The sequence below is a fragment of the Pleurodeles waltl genome, chromosome 9 (genome assembly GCF_031143425.1).
Source record: "Pleurodeles waltl isolate 20211129_DDA chromosome 9, aPleWal1.hap1.20221129, whole genome shotgun sequence".
Taxonomy (NCBI): Eukaryota; Metazoa; Chordata; class Amphibia; order Caudata; family Salamandridae; genus Pleurodeles; species Pleurodeles waltl.
Window position 1 is genome coordinate 343,158,012 of NC_090448.1, and position 27,546 is coordinate 343,185,557.

Sequence of the window (27,546 nt, forward strand, 5' to 3'; positions counted from 1 at the left end):
TCACCCAAACGTAGCCATACTGTACTTCTGTGTCTGTGGTTTCTTTTTGGATGTGTATGATACTTACAAAGTCATTTTGTCAGGTGATCCCACATGCATGACTGTGACCTGGACCACCTTCAGTGACACTCCTTCTATTGTGAAGTACAGCAGACTCCCTGAACCAGAGAATTTCTTAGATTTTGCCACGGGAAACAGCACCATCTTTGTAGATGGAGGAACAATGAAGCGGAAAATGTACATTCACAGGGTAACGCTGACTGGACTGGAAGCAGGGCAACGCTACGGTAAGGATATACAGTAGGCGGGAAAGAGTTAAAAAGAAAGGTTGAACAATGAAGAGGGAGACTAAGATGTCTTGGTAAAGAGAGAGAGGGACCGAAAAATAGAGTGAGGGATGTCCTGGGGGGTGAGAGAGAGCAGGTGCCCGAAACATTGATATACCGCCACTTAGAGTATATGAGGCAATAATATGTGTGTGTGTGTGTGCACACTGCGGATGTGTCTGTTTTTACATGTGTATATATATATACACAAACACCAGAATAAAGTCAGTTGTTTGCCAACTTGTGGAACTTTGCCAGAATTTAAGGCACATTGTGAGTGCTTGTGCTAAACGTCCAGTTTTAGACAGTGTGATATATATTTGTGTGTGTTGGCAGCTGAGCCAGTGCTTCAGACTTTAATACAGTTTGTGAATTCATGTCTGCATACTGGGTGTACATGTTCACGTGCGTGACTACACAAGTGATTGTATGCATTTGTGTTTGCGCTTGTGAGAGCTTGAAGTCAGATGTATTGTGTTATGGTAAGGCAACCACTGTTGAATTGATGGCTGCGTCCATACTGTGATTGTCAATTCATCCCTATGCTGTGGGCTGTAGGACGTGTTACAGTGCTGTTTCCGGTGTATATCTCTGTAGCAGTGCCCTTGTCTTTAGTAATTTTTGTGTTGATATAGGCTCACAGATAATCCCTGCGGTAGTGTAACTGGGTGAACTATTTTGTTACTGTGTTCTTTGCAGTTTACATATGCGGTAGCGACCTTGGCTGGAGTAAAAAGTTCAACTTTGTGGCCCTGCAGAATGGTACAGAATGGAGTCCTCGTTTTGTGATATTTGGTGACCTGGGATTTTGGAACCCACAGTCTCTACCACGACTGCAGCGAGAGACACAGGCTGGGTACTATGACATCCTTCTTCATGTAGGTGGGTACTGAGGTATTTTCCTTACTCAACTCGCACCTGCCTTCAACACTAAGCCCTAGAATACAAGCAATGTTTCACTGCCTCAGCCATCAAGAGATCTTCCCTACTGGCAGATACATATCAGAGAGTGTTCAGCAATCCAGACAGTATCTATCAATGCTTCAGCATCCAAGACCGGGTCCAAGCTTTCAGTCTCCTGTACCTTGATGGATCAAGACCTGTGCTTGATTTTGTCTTAGTCCCCTAGACAAATTACCTACATTTAGGAGCTATATCCTCCATCACACCCATGGAACCTGACCCCTGAATAATCTCTGGCCCTTTTACTCCGGGGCTTTCTTTCATATCTTTATCTAATGTCTTTACTTGAAAATCTTGAATATTTTTTATTTTTCAACTCCTGTGGCTTAATCCTTAGATTGAATTTCGTGCCTTAAGCCAACGCCAGAGAGACCAGATTCTAATATCTCTCCTTCTGTAGCTAACCCCTTGATTCTCTCTGATAAAGGGTCCCGTTACTGTCCCTCTTTTGTAAAGTTTCTCTATCTTTTTAAATATTTACCTTGATCATTTTCTTCTTTCAGGTGACTTTGCATATGACCTTGATTGGGTAAGAAAGGCTTTCATTTAAATACTGCCTCTATTTTTAGACCTTTATTTTCACAGATCAGATTTTCTGTTGCTGAACATACACACAAGCACATCTTCGCATGTTCAACACACAGGTCTTTTATTTTTTTCACCATGCATTTTTCACCATTCTTGCACTCTCTACAAGTCCCCAAACACTTCCTCACAAACAATTCAACACTTCCGCCCTGCTAAGCTACCATTAGTATAACATGCCCAGTGACACTCGCCCAGGGGTATGAGGGGCTAAAACAGTTATATCTCTCTTTAACCACCCCACCAGTAGCAGAGGGTCTAATTTATTTTCTCGCTTTGGAGCCCGTGACACCCATGCTACACCACTGCCATCTCGCACATCCCTGCTCATCCATCATATATTCTTCGGCAGCTTGGATATATATTCTTGCATGCACCTTTCATCATGCACAGCATTATGCATCCCTCATAAATCCTTAAATTTGTTATTTTTTTTTTTTACTTTTCACATACTTGTAAATCTGTCTTTTCCATGTTCATTCATCTTCCTCACGGTGAATCTTGCATCTCATTGCATTACATGGCCTGTCTCTTTAACCAGACAGGTCCTTGCACAGTCACCTATACTCACAAAGGACCGTTACCATCCACTTCATATGTTCTGACAAATACACTTTTACTATACAAATCCACTTTACGCATTATGTCATGGACGTCCTTAAAAATCTTCACACATTTCATCATCAGTGCTTGATTTGAGCCGGTTGCTGCTGGAAGGGGCTACTAGCACTTATGTTTGAGTACTGGCACCTATTATTCCTAATTTGACCTTTCTAGAGTGTAAAGAAGGAACACACACAAACAAGAAAGAAAAATGAAGAGAAAGATGGTGAAGCTGTGCAAAGGGAGAAATCAGGGCCCTGCAGGAGTGAGATAAAGGCGGAGGGAGTGCCTGGCAGTGAATTAAATAGACTTGGTGTACATTCAGGGCTGCACATCCATTCCGTTCAGTGTGCTGACATTTCATTGCACCAGCCGTGGACTTCTGAGTAAGATTTCGGCCACCAGCATGTTTTCTCTTACAAATTAAGCTCTGGACACAGGCATTGTCTTCTGTGGCTTGTCTGGTATGTGAATTGCCTGAAAGTGTGCTTCACTGTCTCTGCCTTTGATGACTCGACAAGGAGGGGTCAGCTGTTTGCTCATCCATGGTCTACCTGATTTGCAGATCTGCTGCGAATCTGTTCAATAAGTCAGTCAGACAGTGGGTCTGTCTGTCAATACAGACTCAGAGTGGCTTGGGAAGTCTTTCACTTGTGAGAAGAGGTTGCTGTTGAGATTTCATTAAAAGTGCAGCTTAGTGTACTTTCTCTTCTTTGTGTGATTCTCAGTTTGGAAGAACCATTCGAACTTGCTTGTTTTATCCCAAGTTTTTGCTCTACCTTGCCAAGATTTGGCCATGCAAAACAGGAATCTCCCACCACAAGCCTTTAATAGGCTAGGACTGCCTTATAAAGCTGGTTGGATAGGTTCCTCTGCTATTTCTCTACAGAAGAAAACATTTACAGGGTAATTTATTTTTGTGCAGGTGACCCACCAAATTACCAGAGTGGAGGTGGATTTTGGCCCTCATTTAGAGTTTGACAACACACCCTCCCTCCACCAATGGGGCGAAGGTAATAACGTTCTCTGCCCTGGCGAACTACCACCTGATAGAGATATTTAAACCTTCAGAAGATCAGCTGCCACAATGGTGCCTTTGAAGGCACAAAAAGTTTGCTTAGAAGCCGCCATATTTTATACGGCCTCCAAGGAAACCAGTGCTTAATTTGAGCCGGTGGTTTCTGGTGCTCAGCACCCGCACTTAATTGTCAAAAACGGCACTTGCGACAGCCTGCCACAAGTTGGCGCTGTCTGGCTAATTATGAGACTGCCACAACAACAGCTAATTATTAACAGTATCCATTAAAATGACTAGTACCTGCTGCCCAAGCCATTTTTATAGCTTTTGGGGCCTGGGATAGTCCAAATTGTCACACTTGTAAGTTGGCAGCCTGGCAGGGGCAATGTGTGGTAGAAGCTGCAGTGACCACTGACAAAATCCTTGGCACTTATTATTTTTACAAATTAATCACTGTTCATCATTATGCTCATTCTCACATGTACACTGCTGAAATGTACAGCATATACAGTGTACACGTACAATCCCAGGCATGTACAAACATGGGCACACTATAACACAAGAATACTTACCACACAAGTCACTTTCCCATTTCTTGGCACTTATTAATATTAATATTGTGATCTTATTGTGTACACACCTTCCCTGAGGTCCTAATTTGCCTCCTGTCTCTTGTCTTCTCTCTCAGTACAATGCCGTGCTAGGAGACTTTTTCATGATCCAGATGGAGTCGGTCGCTGCTTATGTTCCCTACATGACCTGCCCAGGGAATCACGAGGAGAAATAGTGAGTTGCCAGATAATTCCAATTTTGCACTTAATTCGGATTATTTCTCAGATAATCAAGGGACACAAAAAGAGACCTAGGAAGGAAGAGGAATAGGGTAATATTGAGGACAAGAGAAAAAAGACTTTAAGGGAGAATGATGAAGAATGTTGCTCTTTGCAAAAGCACATGCCACTTTGGAAGCCTTGATTGCTCATACTTTGCTACAACCTATATCCCCAATAGAGTTTTAATTGGATAATTGTAATGCCTTCACACACTTACATAAAGCCTTATAGGCCTTTCTTGCCTGAATGGTCAGAGGAAGAGAACTTCAGAGCTGTACACCAATGATTGACAGGATAACAAATCATTCAAAGGTAAATCATCATTGCTTTCTCTTCTAATTTGGCTGTCCTTGCCCCTTGCTGTCCTCCCCAAAACAAGTTCATTTAATTCTCACGCAGTAGCAACAACAGATCACCAGTACCTGATGTCAGAAAGTTTTTGATTAATTTGGGACGGTGATTACCCCCAAAAACATAATAAACCCCCTCTGGAAAGTTCACAGCACAATCCTCAGTAAATCTCTCCTTGATACCTGGTGGTATGGCATAAATAGTTTGCAATACCCTAAAGAAATGTGTGATAAGTTCATGTATTACTAAACAGCTTTAAAGTTAAGAAGACAGAACAATAAAACTTCCAAACAAGTCTAGAAACACCACAGTTAGTGAGAACAAGACAATAATACTGGTCCGGGGGGCAATCGGAGCTGTAGTTGAATGGAGACCCTATCTCCTTACATTGTAAAGTACGCTAGCTTTACAGTTCTCGGGGACTTTAACATTCACTTCGACAATAGGTCATGTAAAATGATCTCCTTTCTTATTGAGGATCTTTTGTCCCTTGACGTCCAGCTTGTTAACAGTGGTCCTACCCACAAGGCTGGCCATCTGCTTGACCCCGTTTCTCAAATGAGAAGAATCTGCTAGCTAATCGGGCAATATACCTTTACCCTGGCCGGATCATTTTGCAGTTCCCTTTTTCCTCTTCATCCCAGGTTTGTCCCAGCCAGGGGTAGCCCAGTCTACCTCCTAGGCAGGAACTGATCAAAGCTCAATGCTTTTGCTTTAAATTTTAAATTCTACCTTAGAGTCCAACCGTCCAATGCTGTACGACTCAGTGATTTATGACGCTCCCATCATTGATAGCCGGATTGAATCTTCACTTCACTCTTCAGTCCCTGTCTTGATCAGAAAGATCCAGAGAACCCTTCCACCAGCCTCACGGTTTAATGATTTGCTGCACAAATATAAAAAGATCTGCAAATTCCTTGAGCGATTGTGGCATAAATTCTACAGCGCTGAGGACAAAGCAAAATATAAATTGGCGCTAAAAGATTACCACAAAAACTGTTACACAGCTCGAGCTCCCTTCACTGAAAAAAATCAGCTCAGCTTAAAACGCTCCTCAAGTTGTGAAGACACAATCGGACCCCCGTAAATACAGCCCCGGACGTCTGTCTCTCACAACCCCAGTGCAACGAGCCAGCCACTTTTATTCTCAGAAAAGGCGGCAGACATTCAAGCCACTTTCTCCCCCACACTAGACCACTACTCTCAACAGGGTCATCCTGCCAGGGCCTGCTCACTGAGTTGATTTCAGCTCCTTGATGCTCTGACATTGCGATCCCTCCTCCCTGACATTGTCAGGCTCATCTCTTGACCCTAGCCCTCCTTGTTTGGCAAACTCGAACCATATTTTATGGGTTTATTTACACAGCTTCTACATGGCTCACTTTCAGAAAGCCCTGTCTCCAAGTAATGGAAACGTGCAACAGTTACCTCCCCGCTCAAAAAAACACAATTTAGACCCCTTTACCTTGTCTACCTATAGGCAATATCTCTCTTGCCTACTCTGTCTAAAATCCTAGAAAATCACGCGAATAAGCAACTCACGAGATACACTGAACACAGTGGCCTGCTCCACCCCTCACAATCGGGCTTTAGAGCCAGACACATTAGGGAGTCAGCCCTCCTCGCCGTAACAGAATATCTGAAGCAACGAGTAGATAATGGTGGCACGCTGCCCTGGTTCTGCTAGACCTCAGCGCAGCTTTGGACACAGTAAACCACAACACTCTACTGCAGATGTTAGAGGCTGTGGGGGTGCGGGACACGGTCTTGTCCTGGCTGAGCTCTTTCCAAGGGAACGTGTCTTTCAAGTCCACACCCTCCAGCACCGCTTTAAGCTACACCTGCTACCTTCTGGGGCTCAGCAGGGCTCCATTCTTAGTCCAACTCTTATAGCTTGTATGTAATGCCACTTGCGGATGTTGTAGAAAAGTGTGGTCTCACTCTCTTTTCTTATGCCGACAATACTGAGATCGATTTCTCCTTGTTATCCCAGGAGAACCGCAGCACAGAGTTTCTGAATAGATGCATCACACAAACCTGCTCCTGGATGAACGATACCTCCTTGAGGTTGAATGGAGAAAATACAGAGGATATATTGAGGGGAAAACTCCCCCACCCGTGGGCCCACATCTTTGGCCTGAGGTAATGGGTACCATCCCCTAGCCAATACCTGTGGTTAAGAATCTGGGAGTTTGGCTGGATGAGAGCTTAGCCATGAGTCACCAAATCACTAAAGTAGCTGCTACCTGTTTTGGTATCTTGAGATAGCTCAAAAGAATTCTAAGATGTCTATCTACCTCTGCCGAGCGTACCGTCATCCAGGCCGTAGGCATTTCCAGGCCGGATTACAGAAATATCCTTTACCTAGGGGTCATGAAGAGTCTTTTCAGGTGACTCCAGATAGTGCAGAACACAGCAGCAAGACTCCTTCTTCACCCCCCTAAGTTCCATCCCACTGCCAGTCTACTCAGGAACTTCACTGGCTCCCAGTTCAATGTAGTGTTCAAATCACTATGCTACGTGCATAAATGTCTTTCAGACTCTGGCCCCTCCTATCTAAGATCCCTGGTGCCGCCATACTTATCTAGCTGGTCCTTGCGTTCAAGGAATCTGGATCTTGCCGTGGTTCCTAGAGTTATGAGATCCAGGCAAGGAGGCCGAGGCTTTTTCCTTATTGGCCCAAAGTTGAGGAATTCTCTTCCTCTGACCTGAGGGTCTGCCGCTCGCTCTCAGTCTTCCACAATAAGCCCAAAACCTGCTTGTTTTAAAACTCTGGCATTAGGAGCACGCCCTGTTCTGTTTCTGGGTACCTCTACTGTAGTGTAGCGCTGGGAAACCCTTTTTTCAGTAGCCATGCGCTAAACAAATCTACGTAATGATAACAATAATAATAATACATGGTTAAGAGTGAATAAAGGAAACCAGGCACGTATTTTTAAAGTTTACAGTAAGATCTTAAAAAATGCCCATAGGAACAATGGAGATTGAAAAGTCACTTTAAGTCTACATGATTTAATCAAAAAGGCCACCAGATGTCATTGCTGTACCAGAAATGAGAACAAGAAAAGATTGCCAGTAAACTGCTAAGTCTTTCAAAGACTGGGTGTTAAAGGCAGACTCAGCAATGTTTCACGCAAATACACTCCAACTTTAAATAAAATGTCTGGCATTTTCTCAAACTGAGTTGTGAAAATACATTTTTATGAATAATTAGGCATGTTCATGGAAAAAGTCGTTTGAACTACATAGTGAAAAACCAGCTTTGGGACACTTCACTTTTGGGACTTATGTGTCTTCACTATTTGTATTTCCCCTTTATACATTAAGTACCCAGACTTGTGGGCTTACAAGGCAACCATAGAACAAGTAAATGGCAAAGCACCTTTACTTGCCGTGTTTCACTGCAGTGGTTTTAACTGACTCCTTACATCTCAATTGTGTACTTTGGTGGCATGCACTTTAGTCATTCTCTCTGTAGTCCAAATATGACATTTCGCTCCACGTCACTGAGGCATTTCATCAGCAATGCAGCCTTACTATGAAGCTTTTTTCATCCATATATCTTTTTTTTTTTGTTTTGTTATAGCAGAATCTGCGATACATGAATCACCATGTCAATAAAATGCCAACAAATAATCCTCTCACCCCAGTCTCTGAAGCACATTGAACAGCGCTCAATTAGAAGAATTGTCATAAATATGTTAACACCCCCAACAATAGTACATATTACTGTATATCCTTCCCAAGCCACTGATCGTCTCCAATATGGTTAACAACTATAATTTTAATCTTTAGCTCTAGCATTATCATCCAGGATGCTCTCCATAGGCCTATTTTTGCCATTTGCCATTTCCATACAGCCTGACTGACACGGTCCTGTATTAACCGGCCTACTGTGACTTGGCAGTATGTCAATTTTTATTAGAGGGGTCAGGAAGAAAATGTAATCCTCTGCCACCCAGTCATCCATGCACCCTTCTTTACTGAATCTCTCCTCTGCCGACGACCAATCCCTCATGCCCCATAACCAAGGTGAGTAAATAGGTGCTTGGAAGACATCCAATGTACGGCTATTCTGCTTTTTCCCAGTAGGAGACCCAGGGAAGCAAATTTGTATTGAGATGTTCCTTATGGGTTTTGGGATAGGGCCTAATAGAAAATGCTTCACCCTGATCTTAAGTTTAATGTGCGATGCCTTTCTTAAATTTGGAGCTACTTCTCCATAGTAATGCAGACCAGGACCACATACCCAAGTCATGTGCTTAAATGTTGCTTTATTTTCATTGCATCATATACAAGTGGAGATCTATCTGGATATATTTTATGAAGTCTCCCGGGGGTGATGCAGAAAATGGAAATGCGTGAACTTAAACTTTGTATTACTTGCTATTATCTGCACCTGGGCACATGTAGCGTCTCACTACGATTATTCAGTCTCTCTAGAAGTCCCTCTTCTCATCTCTGTCTGACATTCAAAGGGGTTTTGGGTCTGTCTGCCTTAAGTGCGTTATACGATTTCGAGGCCAAGTGTCAAGTGTGTTCATCTTCCAAAAGAAAACTCACTGTGTTACTTGGCGGTGGGGCATCAGAAAAAACAACCTCATATTCCCTAGCCGTATTAGCTAGCTTTGCAAATTGCAGAAACTGTCCTCTGCCAACATTAAATGCAGCACGTGCTGCTGTGAATGGGATAAATCTTTCATGAGGGTATGTCTCCCAGGGTATGGAGACCACTCTCCTTGCTCTGTGCCATTGGACTTATTCCGATTTATTTTACAAAATGGCTCTCTATAACTCCGTCTGGAATTTCTCTAGGTTGACTATTCCCCCTCATCGGGCACACCGGTCGGGATAACATCTCTACTACTTCTCTGAGAAGGAGTTTTTCCAAATGATCTTTGTCACTGTACCACATTGGTGCATATTGGAGTTGTGCTACTGTATAATTAATTTTCCTATCGAGCAGACCTAAACACCCTTCACCTCTGTCTCTTTTAAAAACTTTCAACAGCAGCATTCTTCTTTTGGCCACCTACACAGTAAGGTCAATAATCTATTTCAATCTTTGAAGGTGGCTCTAGAAATTGGACACAAGAAACTCTGTAATCTATATACACATTGTGAAAGGAAAACATAATCACGAATGCCACCCTTTCAATGACTGAGACTGGAAGTGTGTTCCAGAATCAATCTGAGTTTCGTAGGCCCTCAATAACCTTCTCCATGTTATAGGTGTATTTTTCTCTGCACTCTGAGCTATCTGATGGCCCACATATGAGAACTATCAGTTTCCCATCTCAAACACAAATCCGGCAATTCCCTAGACGGTCGGTTTAATAGTAGGACAAGGGTAATACTAGAAAGTTAAATAATTAAACTTGGTATAACCAGATTAGAAGAACAGGGATAGGGTACATGCACTATCAGTGTGCACATTCCATAAAGGATAAATAATCTTAGAAAACACTCAGAAAATAGTGAATGGCTGTAGCTGATAGTTTGTTTTGTTTGGTAAAGGAGAGTTTCCCTTATTTCATTACAACCCTATAGAGACTAAGGACATGAACACGTAATGTGCTGTCTGAAAATATTCTTCAGTGGGTTGTAGCGTATAATGTTTTTTGGCCTTACAGTTTCTTTTGTCCTATGGTCCCAAGTGCTCTGGCATGAAAATCAAAACGTATTTTTGAATTAGTTTTCACTCCCTAAAGGACTCTGATTCCAGTATGGATTATAGTATGAGACCAGGGTCTGCCAAACTTGGTTGCTGTTATACACAAGGCCCCAATATGATACTGTGGGCTGGGAACAAGTGTAAAAAGTACTCTTGATAAAATTAAACCATTTTATCTTTGATCAAAACAAGATTTTGCCACTTTCTCAGATCTGCCTTCGGTGTCTGCAGGTTCTGAGGTAAGCCTGGCTGGCTAAAAGGATAGCATTGATGGGTTAAGTATTTAGTGTGGGAATGACAGACAACTGTAGGATCGAAATATTGTCTTTAACATTTTCCAATTTTGAAGAAGTATCACCACATCTCGTATTAAATCACAGAGTGTTCAGTGAGTTGCACAGAACTGTAGCAAATAGCACAAACTTGGGCTGAGTGCCGCAGAGGGATCCCCACTTGAAGCACAAAACTGATAAGGATGGGAGAAGGAACCTCAAAGGAGCCATTGTATATATTGTGTGTATGTATGTGTTGTTATAGTTAGAACTTAGTTACCGTAGGAAATTTATGTGTTGACTTGCTAATAACTGTGGCATCGTTTGAAGAACCTTCATAAAACTTCATCTTTTTTGGAGGTCCTAAAATGCAGTTTTCATATGGAATTTTAGACATTGCTACAGCCAAAACAGCTGAACGGAATTACACAAAATTTGGCAGAAGGCTAGCTCTTTACCCAGAATGTGTGCTTTTTATGATTTGGTGGGAATCGTTCAGTAGTTTTTGAGAGAATAAGGTTCAAAATGTATAGCTATCTGTCAGCTTCAAATAATAGAGCGATCTGATTGGCCAACAGGGTTTTTTCCCCCATCATCCCCTCCTTTCTGTGGGGAAAGAACCTCACATGAGTGTTGTGAAAGCTCGCTGTCCGATTGGCTGGGTGCGACATGAAGAAAAATGTTGTGGATGTCATTAGAGGAGATGTGGAGGTCCTCCATCCTAAAAATGAAAACAAAAAGTATAAGAGTGCAGGGTAGGGTTACTCCAACCATCCGGATATTGCAAGGGGGCAGTCCTTAGTGGACAATCCTGGGGCCAAATCAGATCTTTTTTTGTGGTAACGCGATTCCGCTGGACTCTTGTGTTAAACAGCACAGCCCCCTGTGCTCCCAAGAGTGTCTTGCAGGAGTGCAAGGGCACACTGGGTCCTGCGAGAGTCTTGTGATTGGAAACTCAGTAACCATTTAAAAAAAAATACTAAAAGGGGCATGGGTGTCTCAGGGGCTGGCAGTGGAGGGACAGTTCAGGGTCGGTGCCTGTCCACAGGGCAGGAACTGTAGCCATCCCCCAAGCCTTGGCCGTGCGCAGTTGTGGGTCGCCACGTGAGGGTGTGGTGCAAGCTCATAACATAGAAATTAACAGACAAAAGGTGAAAGTGATGTTATAGTTAGGTATAATAATATTTTACTTTACATAACTTTACATAAAAAACAAAGGTTAAAGTGAGGCTACAGTGAGGTGAAAATGTCAGTTTAAACATAACATTTTACACTCAAAAAACTTGTAACATTCACCAGTTATAGTTAACTTAAGTAACTATAACTAGCACCCTCGCCATGCACTGCTTATGACCTCATATATTACATCACTCTTGACTTGTATAAAGACTTCATTGTTAAGATCTCTGATGACATCTGAAATGGCATCCTTGATGACATTACTCTGCATGGTAGGGTTGCAAGTTACAGTTACTTAAGTTAACTATATCTTGTGGATTTCAGTGTTTTTTTTAGTTTAAAATGTTCAGTTTCATCTGACATTTTCACCTAACTATAACGTCACTTTAACCTTTAGTTTATAGATATAATACTAGACAGTTGGTGCTGGGGAGCTGTACAACATTAGACTGCATCTTCTTCATTCAGATGTTATGCACCAAATTAGTTTGGCATGGGCTTACCCTCAGTCTCTCTATCACCTCCTCTCTATTTCTCCCTCAGTATTATTGGTCTAACCAGGAAGCCTCTATTAATGTGCATGTTTTGTACTCATATACATACCATTCATTTCCCATCTTTTAGTCCCACCCTCCTTCAAGCTGGAATTGGCCAGGGAAGGTCTGTGACCAGGTACTCCCACTTAGTGCAGTCCAAGGTGATCTGTTCTTCTCCTCAAACCCATCCCAGCACTGGGCAAGGAGTAGGTGAATTGGACAGAGGTAGCATGTTTGCTCTATGGAAATTTAAGAGAACCTCTTGAAGACAGAGGTTCAGCATAGCAGCTTGTGAAACATAATGTTACAGGAATGAGATGGAGTGCGCAACTTTATGGAAACTTTCAGGGAAGACCCACACCATTGTTGGTCTGATTGGAGATAATGATTGGGCCTACTTTTGGACCCTATGGCTTATTTCTCTTAGCGCACATAGGTTTGGGATATAGCACTGTGGCTCGTAGATCTATGTCTATACAGAACAGCAACCCAAAGATTAACTGATGGCTAAATACTCACTTAAAATCTTTCTGCAGGTGGTCCCAATGTCCTATTGCACATGTCATTAGGAATGCTGCCGACCTCACAGTTGATTGAATCCTGTACACACACACACTCCAGACAATTTCCTCTATCAAATGAGTGCATATACAAAAGCAGCAATTACTAGTACTACTGCCAAGAACTAATAAGATACTGGGATGCATCCACAGAAAGATTTATGCATGATACTCAATTAAAATAAGGAAATGGATATATCTTCACGGATCCTGCTCATGCAATCAGTAGACCCAAGGTCTGAGTCTTCTAATAGACCCCCCCCCACACACACACTGATAATTAGGAATACAAACGCATTCACATGGTAAGGAGAGATGCATGCACAATCCAGTACATTTGATCATAGTGTAAACACCAAAAATAAAATGAACAGATTATTGGTGTACACCCCTCCATGACCCCTAAGTACTACAACAAAGGAGCAGTTTCAGAGTTGACTGTACTATAGACTTTGGGTACTGACCCTTTCTCAAACCCAGAGACCAAATGAGTTGTGAAAAACTCTTAGGGTCTGATTACGAGTTTGGTGGTCAGACGAGCTGACTGCCAAACTTGTGGAGATAAGACCGCCGCCTCATGCCCAGTCGTATTATGATCCTTCCACCGGGCTGACTGGTAGGAACATCACATTACGACATTCCCGCCGCTGAGACCTGCAGGAACAGTGCTACGGTATTGTTCTTCCAGCAAATGCCAATATCGTAGCACAACAGCACCCTCGGATGCTCACTGTCTGCAAAGCAGACAGTGCGCATTCTGAGGGTGCTGGGCAGGGTGTGCCCTGCACTGCCGATGACACTGCCTTTGTGGCCCCCAGCACTTCCATTCCACCAGCATTTAAAGGCTGGGGGAAAGGGGACTCATGATCAGCACCGCCATGGCTGACCACAAGTCCGACTGCCATCAGCCTGTTGGGCACCATATTCCTGGTGGGGACGGCAGCCCCCTGGTGGTCTGACGGCCAGGGTCTTAATGTGTGGTGGTCTGTCCGCCACTGCGAGGCTGCTGTCTCAATACTGCCAGCCTCATAATGAGGTCCTTGGCCTTCTTTCATGTAAAAGGTATAAAGGGTTACAGCTACTTGTAAGGATACTTAAGTAATGTACATTAGTGGTGAATTAAATTAAAACTTCATAATCTTTACTATAACTACACAAAATTATTAAGCCACTATCGTGAAGCAATATTACACTAAATATATATGATAACAACCATAATTCAGTTTATAACCAGGTGAAGGGGTTTTTACCAGTTATGGTACATGTTGCTATGCCTGCCACCAGAGGATCCAAAGGGCATAGCACACGCCTTAACAACACTTGGTTGAGTTCATTGGCAAGCAGGGTGGGCTGGAAGCACCTTGCTTTTTATGACTGAATGTAAATGAGTCATGCCGGTGTTTACTTGGTAGTGAGCTTCTTGTAATTCCATTTGGACTGCGTTTGGGAAACAAGTAGTATGTGCAGTCCTTCATTTGGAGTTCACCAGCACTCATTTTTGGGGACCAGCACGTAGGTTTCCTCATCAGAAATTCACCGCAAGCGATAGAGGTAAAAACACACAAATGGGAAAGAAGGAGGAAGAGAAAGATGGACAAATCGGCACAAAGGGATAAAGCAGGGACCGGCAATAGTGAGATAAATAGGCAGCATTGTCTGGTAGTATGTTAAAGAGGCATAAGGTGAATTCCAGACTATACACCCTTGGTATTCAGTGTATCGATCTTTAATAGGACCACAGGAGCAGAGCTTTGGGCCCTGACACTCCTTTTTCCCAAAAATGAAGCACTGAGTATACAAATGCCTTTTCTCCAAGTGTTAGCATTGGTGAGGTCCTCGACACTCACTTTCTTCTCTTTTTCTAGTGACAGGAGGTTTTGAGTTAGTCTGTCATTACACTCTGTAAAAAAGAAATGCTGACTTTTGTCACACTTTTGATGGTGGATATTCCTATTCATTACTTCATTCTCAGAATACATTACACATTGCTGTCACACAAGAGTTAAGCCTAATTTTTGTTGTATATTCTAGTGCTAGAGTGCCCCCTTAGCCATTTCCCGTAATCCATAAAATAAAAATATTGTATTTTGTCTCATTTCTTGTGATGGAAACACCTGCTCAATACTTCATTCAATGACTACATTACATATTGTTGTCACACAAAAGATTATCCTAATTTCTGTTTATTTTCTGGTGACAGTCTCCTCAGTTGGAATTTCTGAGAATCTGGCCATAGAGAAACGATGTGTGTGATGTCAAAGACATCACTAACTTCTCCCAGTGCGTGCAACAGATCAGGCTGCCTTGTGTTTAAAACTCAGATTACTTGTTGCTTATTTTCCTGAAACATTGATGTCTAATTGCTGCTTTTATTACCTGAATCGTAGTACTGACCCTTTCTGCTATTTGGTACCTTGAACATTGCTAGTGAACCTGGTTACTGGATCAAACATGTTTGAGGCCTTCAGATGTTGCTCTTGGCGTTACTGAGATTATGGGTTTGTGGTTTCATTGCCTCTTAGCTAAACCTATATATACTTAGGAGATTCATAACAATAAATTGAATTGAGCCTCATTACACTCTCAACCCTCAAATCAGAAGGCCATGTGTCCAAAATGCATTTCTATGAAGATCATAGAGTTGTAATAAAGGACCACTGGCTGGCCTAGCTCACGAAATGGGCCAGCACTGACGCAAGACTGATGGAGAGTTCTTCACTTTCCTTTGCAGGTGCGACCTGTAGCTGAAAGCAAGTCTCTTCTCTAGTACCGCAAGATCTAGAACTGAAGGAAAACCTAAAATAGTATTTTCCCACTGTGTGTTCATATGTATATGTAGTTGGTTTACCATACATGAACATTGTTTACAAGTGTGGGATTCATTATGTTTTCACTATATTTTAAAAGATTTGCTTCATTGCTCAGATGAGTACTTGTGGTCATGAGAAATTAATTATTTATTGTTTGCCTTTTTCATCAGAATTCCCCTCTCTGGTCAAATTAGAAACATAAAAAACATGAGAGGCAAACAATTGGTTTAATGCAATGTTGATAACCATTTTGTTCAGTAAGCCATCTAAATTCAGTCATGCATCAACTACCTGAAGGGTATTCTACCACCCATTTCCGATAATACATTCTACATTACCCTTTTCCATTATACCTTAAGCTCTTTTGTTAAAGAAATATGCCATTAGTGACTACTACAGTATGCAAGCCTTAACGTATCCCCTTTGATGAAACATAGCACAAAAACTTGAAATATATGCATTAATAATCATACAGGTAAGATGGCATTTGGGCCAGAGTTGCACAAACACTTCTCAGGGAAATAGTATAAATCATTTCCTATTCATCAGAACATAATCCCTGCATATTGGTGCCTCACAACGTTCTATCTTTATCCTCAGCTTGTCACCTCCATTGACCGCCATGCTGTCCTTTATCTTGACGTTCCCATTCGCCCAAGTTTTCATCTTTAATTCTCGACCATCCCTAATGGAATGCATCAGCTTAATTTATGAACATTCCATTCATAACTATGTTCCATCACTATAGTATTGTCATAAACCTTCAACACTCTTTTTTGGCTTTAACCAAATTGATCCACCGTTCCTCTTCATAAAATTGATCTGTATGTTTACCCATTCATTTACTCTGAATTACTTCAACCTGTAACCTATTTGCGACAGGTGTCTCTCAAAGAAAAATGGTCAAACTTCAAATAGTATTCTGCCAAACCCAAGAATGAACTCAACTGCTTCTTGTCCTATGGATATAGTGCTTCCTCAATACCTCGCACCAACTTCAACTTGGGTTTAGTTCCCTCACCTTATAAGACATGGTGTAGATAACCAACTTCCTCCATGGGCATACGTAATTTGTCTTTTCAGTGCTCAATTGGGCCTTACTCAAAATACACAAAATTTTACTTAACATCTCATCATTCTTCCTATGATTCTTTCCCCACACTAAGATATAAACTCGAAGACATGTGAACTGTTTTATCCATCCACACAACCGCTACATACTTGTTGAAACACCGCAGAAGTAATTCCTAAGAGCATTCTTATTATACATTTATATGCTCCTCAAACGTAATAAAATAAGTCAAAGGTTTTGCTGATGAGTGTAGTTTAATTTGCTAGTAGGAATTCGATGGCTCGAAAGTGGTATTAATAGCCACTTATGGTGCAAATCATTTCATATATGTGTGGAAGGTGATGCCTATCTATCCAAATATACTTTTTGAGCTCTCTAAGGTCAAAGCACATTCTGGTTTTATCATATTTTTTAATCTCTCAAAAAATGAGGCTCACCCAATCTGAAGCCTCAATTGATTCAGTTATACCACACCTACATAACTCTTTCAATTGCTGATGCAATGCACTGCTCACTGTCAGAAGCACACTCCAGACCTTAGGTACCAGGTATGGCAACCTGATCACAATACTACACGGTATGTAAATTGCTTCAAAATCCCAGTTTTTCTGCAAACATGTCAAGTGGTTCCGCTTTACATGAATTGACCTTTGTTTCATTAGTTTGCAAAACTTGAACCTGATGATTAGGATCTAACACCATTCCTGGTGTGTTCATCTACCTCCAAACCAATGAGTACCTATTTAAAATTCAAAATACCAACCCAATTTTGGGACGTTTAGCCCACACTATCTTTCAGACCTCACATCTATGCTTTCTTTACAACCGACAAGCAGGTGATAAGTAGTTTTGTCAATAATAGCATAGGGCAACCAGGAATCTTCTCACATATATAATTCCACTCCCAATATGGCGACCTTACAGATTATAGAACAGTATGTTTCTCTCAAATCATATACCCTATTTTATTTTACTCCTCCTCACACACACCACAACTTATATATCATCTTCATAACTTCTCTCGCTAGACTTTTGTTGTACTGCTTTAACTATTTTCATTTTTTACCTGTTAAACATAGACACTTGTGAGAAATTACCTGTTCTTCTACCCTTGTAACATTTATCTTTTGCTTTCAGGGCAGTTAGTAGATGAAGGCATGCATTTTCCAGTCCCACAGATAACATCTGGAGAAGCTTACAATCACCCCTTCTTCTCCAGGTCTTTTACTTTACTTATTCCTTCTTTGTTGAACTTTCACATTTCTTGATAACACATTCGTATCTGTACTTCAAATTGTAATTTTGTTTGATCCTTCCTATTGAATGGTTCTACATATTTGGAAGTATTTTCTGTTGTCTTGGCAGTTTATACGGCCTTGACTAATGGTGGCTTCTCAACACTAAGCAATTTCTCCTGGATTTTAATGTTGCTTGTCCTATTAGTGGTTTGGTCCTTGACAATCTCCTCACTTAAGCCATTGAATTTACACATGAAAACAACAGTACTTAATGCTGATCCACATTGCTCAAGTGTTATTATCTGAAGTTGCTTTTTAGAGAAAAATGTATGAAATTCTACCACAACATTAATTTTCTGCTTCATAATTTATTCTAAAGCCCTGAGTGAATATATATATATATATATTCATACACAATGCAAACCAAATAATTTGTACAAATTCATCACAATGGGGCACAGCTGTTTCTTCATCTTTCTCTCAGTAGCTTCAAGCCGTAGACACCAAGATCGGCTGTGGAAGAGAAAGAGATCTACCCTCACGGGATGTCAGGCATTTGAAGTCTCAATCCTGACAGAAGTCTCTGAATCACCCACTGTCAATCTTGGGTCTCTTATACACCTTAAACAAGCCAGAGGGGAGATTTCTAGAACACCCCCCCACTCACTGTTATTCAAAGCTACTTCAGGTCAGCTTTGAAAAAGTACATTGGAACTGGCCAGGTTCCCAAAGTGTCCCTCCCAAAACTAAACCGTTCCCTGCCGTACCATAAACATCATCCTAGTACATCCTTATCTTGATGACTGACTGACTCCTCTACGTTATGTTCTAGCCCTTGATGAGAAAGATCATGGATAATAAAAACATGAACAAGAAAGCACGTTGCACAACATATTGTGCACGAAAACAAAATACTTGCACCTTTAACGTGGCGGTGAAGCTAACGCTAAGCTGAATACAAAATGGAGTCTGTAACTTGTGACCGGTAATGTGACGGTGGACAGCTAAGCCAAGTGCAAAGTGGTGCGACATTGAGTCAGTGGTCAAAACACAAATATCATTACACTCCGGCAACCAAATAATTGCAAGTGCATATGACATGCAAGTTGTTTCTCCAGCCCCAAAATGGCTGTGAATAAGCATGGCGTCACCGTGGCTCACAGTAATACGTCTCACACAATCAGGCACTGCTTGCTTTGCTGCCTCATCTGAACGTCGGTATTCACTCAGATTGTTAAACAAACTTCTGTTTTGTTTGGCTCTGCTCAGGAATAGTATATTCCAATGTAGATGCCCGATGCAGCACTTGATGCTAAAGACTTGTCACCACCTTAGATAACCTTTGTCACTGTGGCCTAGGCATCCTCAGTGCTAATACATCACCAGTCCAGAAATCAGACTCAGTTTTTCCCTCGACCATGGTTTAGAAACGTGCTGAAGGCCAGTGACAACCCTGTCCCAGCAAAGGTTTGCATAGAATATCTTAGCTAGTGAAGGTAATTTTCCTTCCGATGGTTACTAAATTTTCTGGTGGCACTTGTCACCATTAAAACTATGTGAGAAGCTGATATGGATGTAGTAGGATAGAGTTTTAATGCGTTGTTGAAATCCCAAACTGTTCATCTAGCCACCAACATCCCCAGCCAAGCAGCAGCTGTCTGAAGTAAATGTCCTTGCCCATTTCATGTACTCCCTTAGTAAGTACTACTATGTGCAAGATGTATTAAAACATTGTTATATTTGACAGCAAAAAAAAGACAACATTAATTGTTTATGCATATTCACCCTTGCAAGTGCTCATCAGTTTAATGTGAATGGTAAATTAGAACAAGAGCATGCACTAAAGTACAATTTAAAGTTTTACAAATAGTACTGTAACAAGTACAGAATACTATAGAAACAGCAAACAAAAGATTAGGGTGGGATGTCTGTTCTGTTGACGCCCAAACTAGGGGTCAGATGAACCAAGTGTTTTAGCGGTCAGTAACATTTATGGTTTTGCAACTGCATAATCACTTTTTTATTTTTTTAATAAACCCACTTAGTGATTTAGAATGTTATAATAAATTGTTAAATGGGTTTAGAAGTGGTTTCCGATTCGCTGTTTGAAAAGGCAATGTTTAGGGCATCCTTTCCAAATTGCTACTGGGACCCCGATTTATCAGTGGTTTTCAACAATAACCTTTCAATGGTTTGTTACCGGAATTAAAGACTTCCAAGCTGTGATGGTAAATAATTTACAAAAGGGAAAGGGTCCTCTTTGGACCCCTTCCCCTTTGTGAATTGGGGTGGCTGTTTCAGGGGGGTATGCAGTTGATCAGTGGACCACTGCCATCTCAATAAAACATTTACTTTTTATTTTTTTTAAAGCAGTTCCTTTCCTTTAAGAAAATCGGATTGCTTTAAAAAAAAAAAAAAACTTTTCATTTTTTAAAAGCATTTACAGGGATGATTGTTCTTGCAGGCCACCATCCTTGTGAGTTTTGCCACTTGTAGTAAGCCGCAAATGCAAACTGCCTAATTAAAATTGATTAAGCAGGTCGGTCTGTAACTCACACCCGTTCCCTTTTTTGCAAGCCGACCTATTAGGACATAGTTCGGTTTGCAAAATCAGACTGGATTTGGAAAAGGTTGGTGTGCAATTTGCAAACGCATTTTGCAAATCCACTCTTGGTAAATCAGCCCTAGATTAATCATTTGCGATGAGCACTGGAGCTCTATTTTAACTATGCAACTTGATTCTTTTATTTTTTCTGTAAAAGAGCCTTGCTGCCAATTTTTGCTATATGATTAAATACACTTGGTCCCAGAATTTGACTTATATTAAATGTGTCGCAAATAATTACTTTGAACATAGTCCTGCAAAAAAAAAGCATAGACAATAGGTCCATTTGCAAAGGGAACTGGAAAGCTGCAGTCAGACATACAAGTTTTCACGAGTTCAGTGTACCATTTTTGGATGTTCAAAATACTCAGTAGTAGTACCCTGGAAAGTTCAGCTGTCATAGTTTTTCAAACATACTATTGTCATGTTAATCTTATTAAAAACTTCTATTGCCCACAATGTGGAATTGTTCGTTGTGTACAAGAATATACTCTGGAAAGGCAGCCCAATGTACAGGTTCTTTTCTTTGTTTTTCTCTAAAGTAGAAAATATTTTGTCTTTGGAGAAACTTCTTCCACTATAACTAATGAAAGTTTGGTGATGTCCTGTTCCCCTTCTCACCCTGGAAGGGAAGCTACTCTTTCCCTTCGCTAGTGTGACTTTCTGACAGTTTCCATAGTGAGAAGAGGAGTAACTGAGGGATTTAATAATCCCAACAAATGTATGAGTTAGTGGGTGTATGTGAACATTCAAAGTAAACCACACTTTGACCCTTCCCATTCCCTACCCCTTGAATGGTACTTACTTACTACTGAGTAACTATGTATCTAAATCATAAACCACAGAATGCGGTGTGCACACTATCAGGCCAGCAAATCAGTTACAGCTGCAGTTCATGGCTCCAATAACCATTTTTTGTTTCTAGTCTTCTTTTGGATTATGGATCATATGGTTGTTCATAATGCAATTCATCTTTTCAAACTTCATGATAGCAAGACCTTTGGCTCAATATCCCATAGCAACGCACTACGGTGACTGTAGCACAACAAATATATTATCCCATCCCAGTGCATTATGGTCCTGTAGTACAACACATATATTAATTATAATTCCAGATACTTATTTCACTCCTTTTGGAGCACTTCGAGTGTAACAGAGCTGTGAAACCATTTACGCCTGACTGTTTTGAAATCATTTACATATACCCATCCTTTTGTGGACAGCTGCCAGGCTTAAATGGAGCCCTTTTTCAGTCATAAATGTAGGTTTACAAATGTTAATAGGTTTTTGAATAAGACCCTGCATATTTATACTTAAATGTTAACATAATTAGATTAAGTTTTACTCAAAATAAAAATTGCGTTGAAGCTGGTGTACTTTCATGCAGCTACATTCAAAACAAAGGTAATGAAAACAGAATTGGTAATACAGAAATAAAAATAAAGCGATCACCCATTTGAATGCAAAACTAATGTTTTGACATCAAAGATCTGTCTGGAGAGCGCCTCCTACCGCTAGATTAAACCTGCTTTCATGCATTACAATGGAACTCTAAAATCCCTTCTTTTTTCTACCAATTTTTTTTACTATAAGATTTTGAAACTGGCGCGGTATAAGAAACAATGTTACTAGATAGTTCTTGAAGCATACTAAAAGAGACCACTGTTCGTAGGCTGGCATATCGTCACTTACTTAAGACCCTTACCTCCATCACAGTTTTTAAGCACCTGCTTTCACATCTGCAGCATACAAAAACTGAACCCTCTTATTTTGCTCATTTCCTGCAAAATGCTCAGTGGGAAATGGTTTAAATTTAACATTTCCTACTCCGGCAACATGGTTCACTTTTGTCATGAATATAAATGTTAGTACCCCAGGCCTACAGTAGATCACTGTGGAACCAGGTGACAGACAGCTGGTGTTGATGGTATATGTTGAAACTAGGTTAAGAGCTTGGACTTCTGTTGTTGCAATGCTGAATGTGCACTCTAGGAGGCCTCATTACTGGTGGACTAAGACTTGACGCTTTATTGCAGTACTGTTCAAAGAGACAACATCATTGACACCGATATTCAGGTTTTGAGGAGACCGCAGGACAGGCTTACAGATATCAATAACGACTAGTCCAGGCAGAACTGAGAAAACTAAACAGTCCCTTCACCCAGAGGCTATGAGAAGGAAGTGGAGGAACATGATCAGTGATTAATTATACCGAAGCAGCCTTGAGGGGGATAGCTGCAGAATTTATTTTCTACGTCTAACTTTTTTTTTCTGTTTGCCTTTAGCAACTTTTCAAATTACCGCAACCGATTCAGCATGCCTGGAGACACCGAGAGCCTTTGGTACAGGTAGGGGCAGCGAGAATATTGAGAAAGCATCCACTACAGGCATGTACAAGAAGCTAATATCGAATGCTGTAGGCAGAGGTGGTGGAAAGTATTAAAGGTGAATGCCACCCTAACGTGCTCATGCAAAAATTGAATGCCCTTGGTACAAATATTGTAATAAAAAACATTACAGATGAATATCAGTGATATTTACATGGGGAACTAGAAGTGTATGGCAGTGGTTAAAGCTTGTAAATACTACATATTATGAGTGCCCTTCTTTCCCTAATGTCACTGACCTCATCGCTGTGCAAAGGGTAACTGTGGGTGAAGAAGGGACATTGAAGGGCGGGAATTGGCTTTATTTTGGAGGATAAAGTTGGTGGCTCTGGGAGCGGAAAGGGCAGCAGTGCTGTATGTGCTGAGGGCAGAGGGGCTTAGCTATGAGTGTTTCTGAGGAAAGCCATTTTTGTTTTTTAACCATGCTATTGTTATCCACCTTGTGACTCTTTTTAGTTATGACGTAGGTCCGGCACACATCGTCTCTTTCTCCACTGAAGTCTACTTTTACACTCAGTACGGACCACAGCTTATCCCAGCGCAGTACGAGTGGTTGGAGAAAGACTTGCAGGTAAAGGACCTTCTTAAGGGTACAAAAGAGGCTCAGAATGATGAAAGTTCTTAATCTCTTTGTTAAACTGGTGATAGGAGAGAGACATTGTGGCAGGGAAACAGTGACTTTAAAAAGAGAACTCTCTCAGATGGTGAAGGAAGCTTACAGGAGTAGAACATTTTCAGCCCAAATGCCAATCAGTAATGCCAGGCATGTCTTTCTGAACCCTCTGTTTTTAAGTATGAGGTATGTTGGGCCACAGGTTTGTTATCCACCTTGTAACATTCCCCTCCCCCTTTGCTGTTCTTATATTTCGCTTTCTAGGAAGCCAACAAGCCAGAAAATCGAAGACAGCATCCATGGATTATTACCATGGGACATCGGCCAATGTACTGCTCCAACAATGACAAGGATGACTGCACCACATATGAGAGCATTGTGAGTAAGGGTTGACAATGTGTGCCAAGTGAATCTAGCAGACATAGTTGCAACAGCATCCCAGAGGACAGACTCGCAAAATAAATAATAGCTGCTGACAGAGAAATGCTGGACAGAAATAAGAATCCTGTAGAGAGAGGTGGGAAGACTCATTGAATCCCATGGAACACGATAGTGTAAAATCCCTATGAGAGCAGAACTAATGGCTTACTTGTTTCATTCTAAAGATGAATGTAGAGGGGATGTGCAAGAACTGCTGAAATGTCACAGTGACTTAAATCACATATATGAGCCAGTTTAAATTATTTAGTAAAGAGACTCCATGTTTTAGAGCTACAAAACAAGCCTGAATGTGTGGAAGAGCCATAAAAAATGAAGGAAGGGGAAGAATTCCTAGGACATGCTCAGTGGGTAGAATTGAATTAACCCGGAGTCCCTGACTGAGCAAGTTTGAACCTATGGCATTTATTTAAATAGAACTCTGGGAAGTCTTGGGGGATGTAGCTGACTGCGTGTGTTGTCATATTTTGTGCCTAACTAAAAGGGTCAGAAGCATCAACCAGGGAAGGGACAGGAGGTGAGATGAGTGAGGAGAGTTTTAACAAATGAAGCTGGCAGGATGTTAATTTGCAGCCAATAACTCAAGAGCTGGATTATCACTAACACTCATCCTTTTTCCTTTTCGCTAAGGTTCGCCGAGGAATTCAAGGTCACTATGGCCTAGAGGACCTGTTCTACAAATATGGTAACTGTGCAGTACTTACGTCCAGTTTGTCTTTTAGCCTTTTTGGTTTCACACTACCAGGACAGCTGTAAGAAGTCAGATCCCCGCTGGGGCATCTGTACACATTCTATACAGGCATTCTGTGATTTCCCACCCCCTTCATCCTCGTTTGACCCTCCTCATTCACTAGTATGCATTCTTGAATTGTGGTTTTCTACACATTACGTTTCTCAGGGACTCACGGCGCCCTGTAGTGTGCCATTGAGCCAAGAGTACATGAAATGATCCCCAGTGAGCCAGCTGTCATAGGTGGGAATTGTCTGATGTTTTATCCTATAATGCTTTAGGGACTGTCCCCTGTCCTCGATATGTGAATATTGATACGGGCTGATTACAAGTATCTGTTATGCTGAGCATGCTGCACTTCTTTAATCCTCAGGTGTGGACATTGAGCTTTGGGCACACGAGCATTCCTACGAGAGACTGTGGCCAATATACAATTACCAGGTAAGGATGCTCTGAAGGGGCTAAAGTCTGTGTGTAGATTTTTATCACAATGTAACAGATCTTGGAGCTAACAGGATTTTCTCGCCACCCAACCTATGATCCATCTTCACAGAGTTAGTGCAAGAAAATTGTTATTCTTTTATGCGAAGTTCCTTGACTCATTGTTCCTGCATCCAATGTGCTTACATTTCCTTTTAGTATCATTAGACAATCGTAATTTTTCAAAACGGTACCTGTCTTGATGTCCCGTCTCACCCTCAAAGCAAGGGTACTACAACAACTAAAGTGTAATATCCAGAAAATATTTATTAGCATATAGGATTATAGATAGGTAACAGTGAATTAAAGAGATTTTTGCATCGAGGAGTTTGGAGCAACATCAGATAGACAATGAGACTAAAGCTCGAGTTGTTGATGATGTCACTCAGAACCCCTAGATGAAAAACATTCCTGTAATTCACTTTTCACCCATCTATACTTTATTTTTGTGTGGCCCTCAAAATCATCTGCCCCTGCTTTCAGCTGCTTCGCAGAGGAGTCATTGGGGACTATACATAACAGCCTCTCCTTCCAGACCCACTGTAAATAAAACAAGCATTTGCAATGCAATGTGTCTCGTGGTTGCTCGAATTAGAGCTGTTAACATTGAAAATTCTAGCTGGACTTTCTTTGCCACTTAAATTGAAAATGAAAAGTAAAAACAGTTTACATAAGTGAGCCGATTCAAAGCACCATGGCTGCCATGAGCATGAGCACAAAGGAGAGACACACAAGGAAAAAGAAGTTTGCTTGGAGTCAAACGTATAGGCAATCATGCAGTTATCCATGTTACAGGGTCAATGGCCAAGGCAGTAACCAAACTGCCCCAAGGCGAGATAAACATTAAGCATTTACCGATGATAACAAAAGATTTTTGAAAGGCAAGCCCACGAACGAGTGATAGTGATGGGCATGTGGGCATGGTTAAAAGCCCGATAGATAGATTACAACAGGTCAGAGTGCTTGTGCACTCAACCTAAAAAAGGAGTTGTGAGCAGATTTTCTGGTATTGAATAGCAGAATTTTAACAGTCATGCACATTGCATAAGTAATGATTCCAAGGACTTGTTGTGGTTATATGTCAGAAAGGGAGGGTTTCATGGTGTCTAGGATAAAACAAATAGGGGACCCCTACACTTTTAAACTCATTTGGGCTCCATGTCAACCCTGACGTTACAACGTGTGGAAGAAGAGACTGTCGCATGGCATGAGTATGTCACAGCAAGTACCAAAATGCATCTGCTGTGTTTTAAAAATGAAGGCTGCCTCTTAAGAGTGGGTATAGTTCAGCAAGTTAACCATGCACTCTGAAGTAACCCAGTGCAGATAGATATGTGATTCAATTTAAAGCGCTATCTGACACGTATATTTTTATTTTAAGTGTTATATATATTTGTATCATATATAATTGTCCAATATTTCTAAAACGCTAGATACTTTCTGGACCAACTAAGCATGGGCTCAACCTGAGCCAATGAGTGATACACAAATAAAAGCGTCTTTAGAGCCTTTCTAAAAGCTATGAGTTGTTAAATACCGTTAAGGATGTCCACAATGAGCTGACCATTGCAGAAAAAGACTATGGCCCTCATTGCCCACCAAGCGGTAACCGCCGAATGACCGCTCCGCGGTCAAAAGACCGCGGCAGCCATTCTGGCTTTCCCGCTGGGCCGGCGGGCACCCGCCAAAGGAGCGCCCGCCGGCCCAGCAGGAAAGACCCTGCAACGAGGAAGCCGGCTCCGAATGGAGCCGGCGGAGTTGCAGAGGTGCGACGGGTGCAGTAGCACCCGTCGTGATTTTCACTGTCTGCATAACAGACAGTGAAAATCATGGTGGGGCACTGTTAGAGGGCCCCTGCACTGCCCATGCCAGTGGCATGGGCAGTGCAGGGGCCCCCAGGGGCCCCACAACACCCGTTCCCGCCATCCTGTTTCTGGCTGTGAAAACCACCAGAAACAGGCTGGCGGGAAGGGGGTCGGAATCCCCATGGCGGCGGAGGATTCCCTGGGCCAGGGGAAAACCGGCGGGAAACCGCAGGTTCCCCTTTTCTGACCGCGTCTTTATCGCTGCGGTCAGAATAGCCCTGGAAGCACCGCCAGCCTGTTGGCGGTGCTTCCGTTGCCCTCCACCCTGGCGGTTTCAAACCGCCAGGGTCGGAATGAGGGCCTATATTCTTACATCAATTGTTGGGAGGTATCAGGAGATATTTATCTGTGGATCTCAACATTTTTTCAGGGCAGTATGGTATACTGCTGTGATTAAGGTAGCGAAAA

General features: G+C 41.7%; 1 protein-coding gene across 2 annotated transcripts in view; it reads left to right on the plus strand.

Moving 5' to 3' along the window:
- ACP7 (acid phosphatase 7, tartrate resistant (putative)) overlaps positions 1-27,546 on the plus strand; it is a 68,481-nt gene that overhangs the window by 11,453 nt on the left and 29,482 nt on the right. For both annotated transcript variants that reach the window (XM_069206910.1, XM_069206911.1), the window contains exons 3-11: positions 84-287; positions 1,026-1,208; positions 1,793-1,818; positions 4,184-4,281; positions 22,911-22,973; positions 23,469-23,583; positions 23,890-24,003; positions 24,694-24,748; positions 25,167-25,234. In XM_069206910.1, the coding sequence (XP_069063011.1) occupies positions 84-287; positions 1,026-1,208; positions 1,793-1,818; positions 4,184-4,281; positions 22,911-22,973; positions 23,469-23,583; positions 23,890-24,003; positions 24,694-24,748; positions 25,167-25,234 (926 nt within the window). The remainder of the gene's footprint in view (positions 1-83; positions 288-1,025; positions 1,209-1,792; positions 1,819-4,183; positions 4,282-22,910; positions 22,974-23,468; positions 23,584-23,889; positions 24,004-24,693; positions 24,749-25,166; positions 25,235-27,546) is intronic.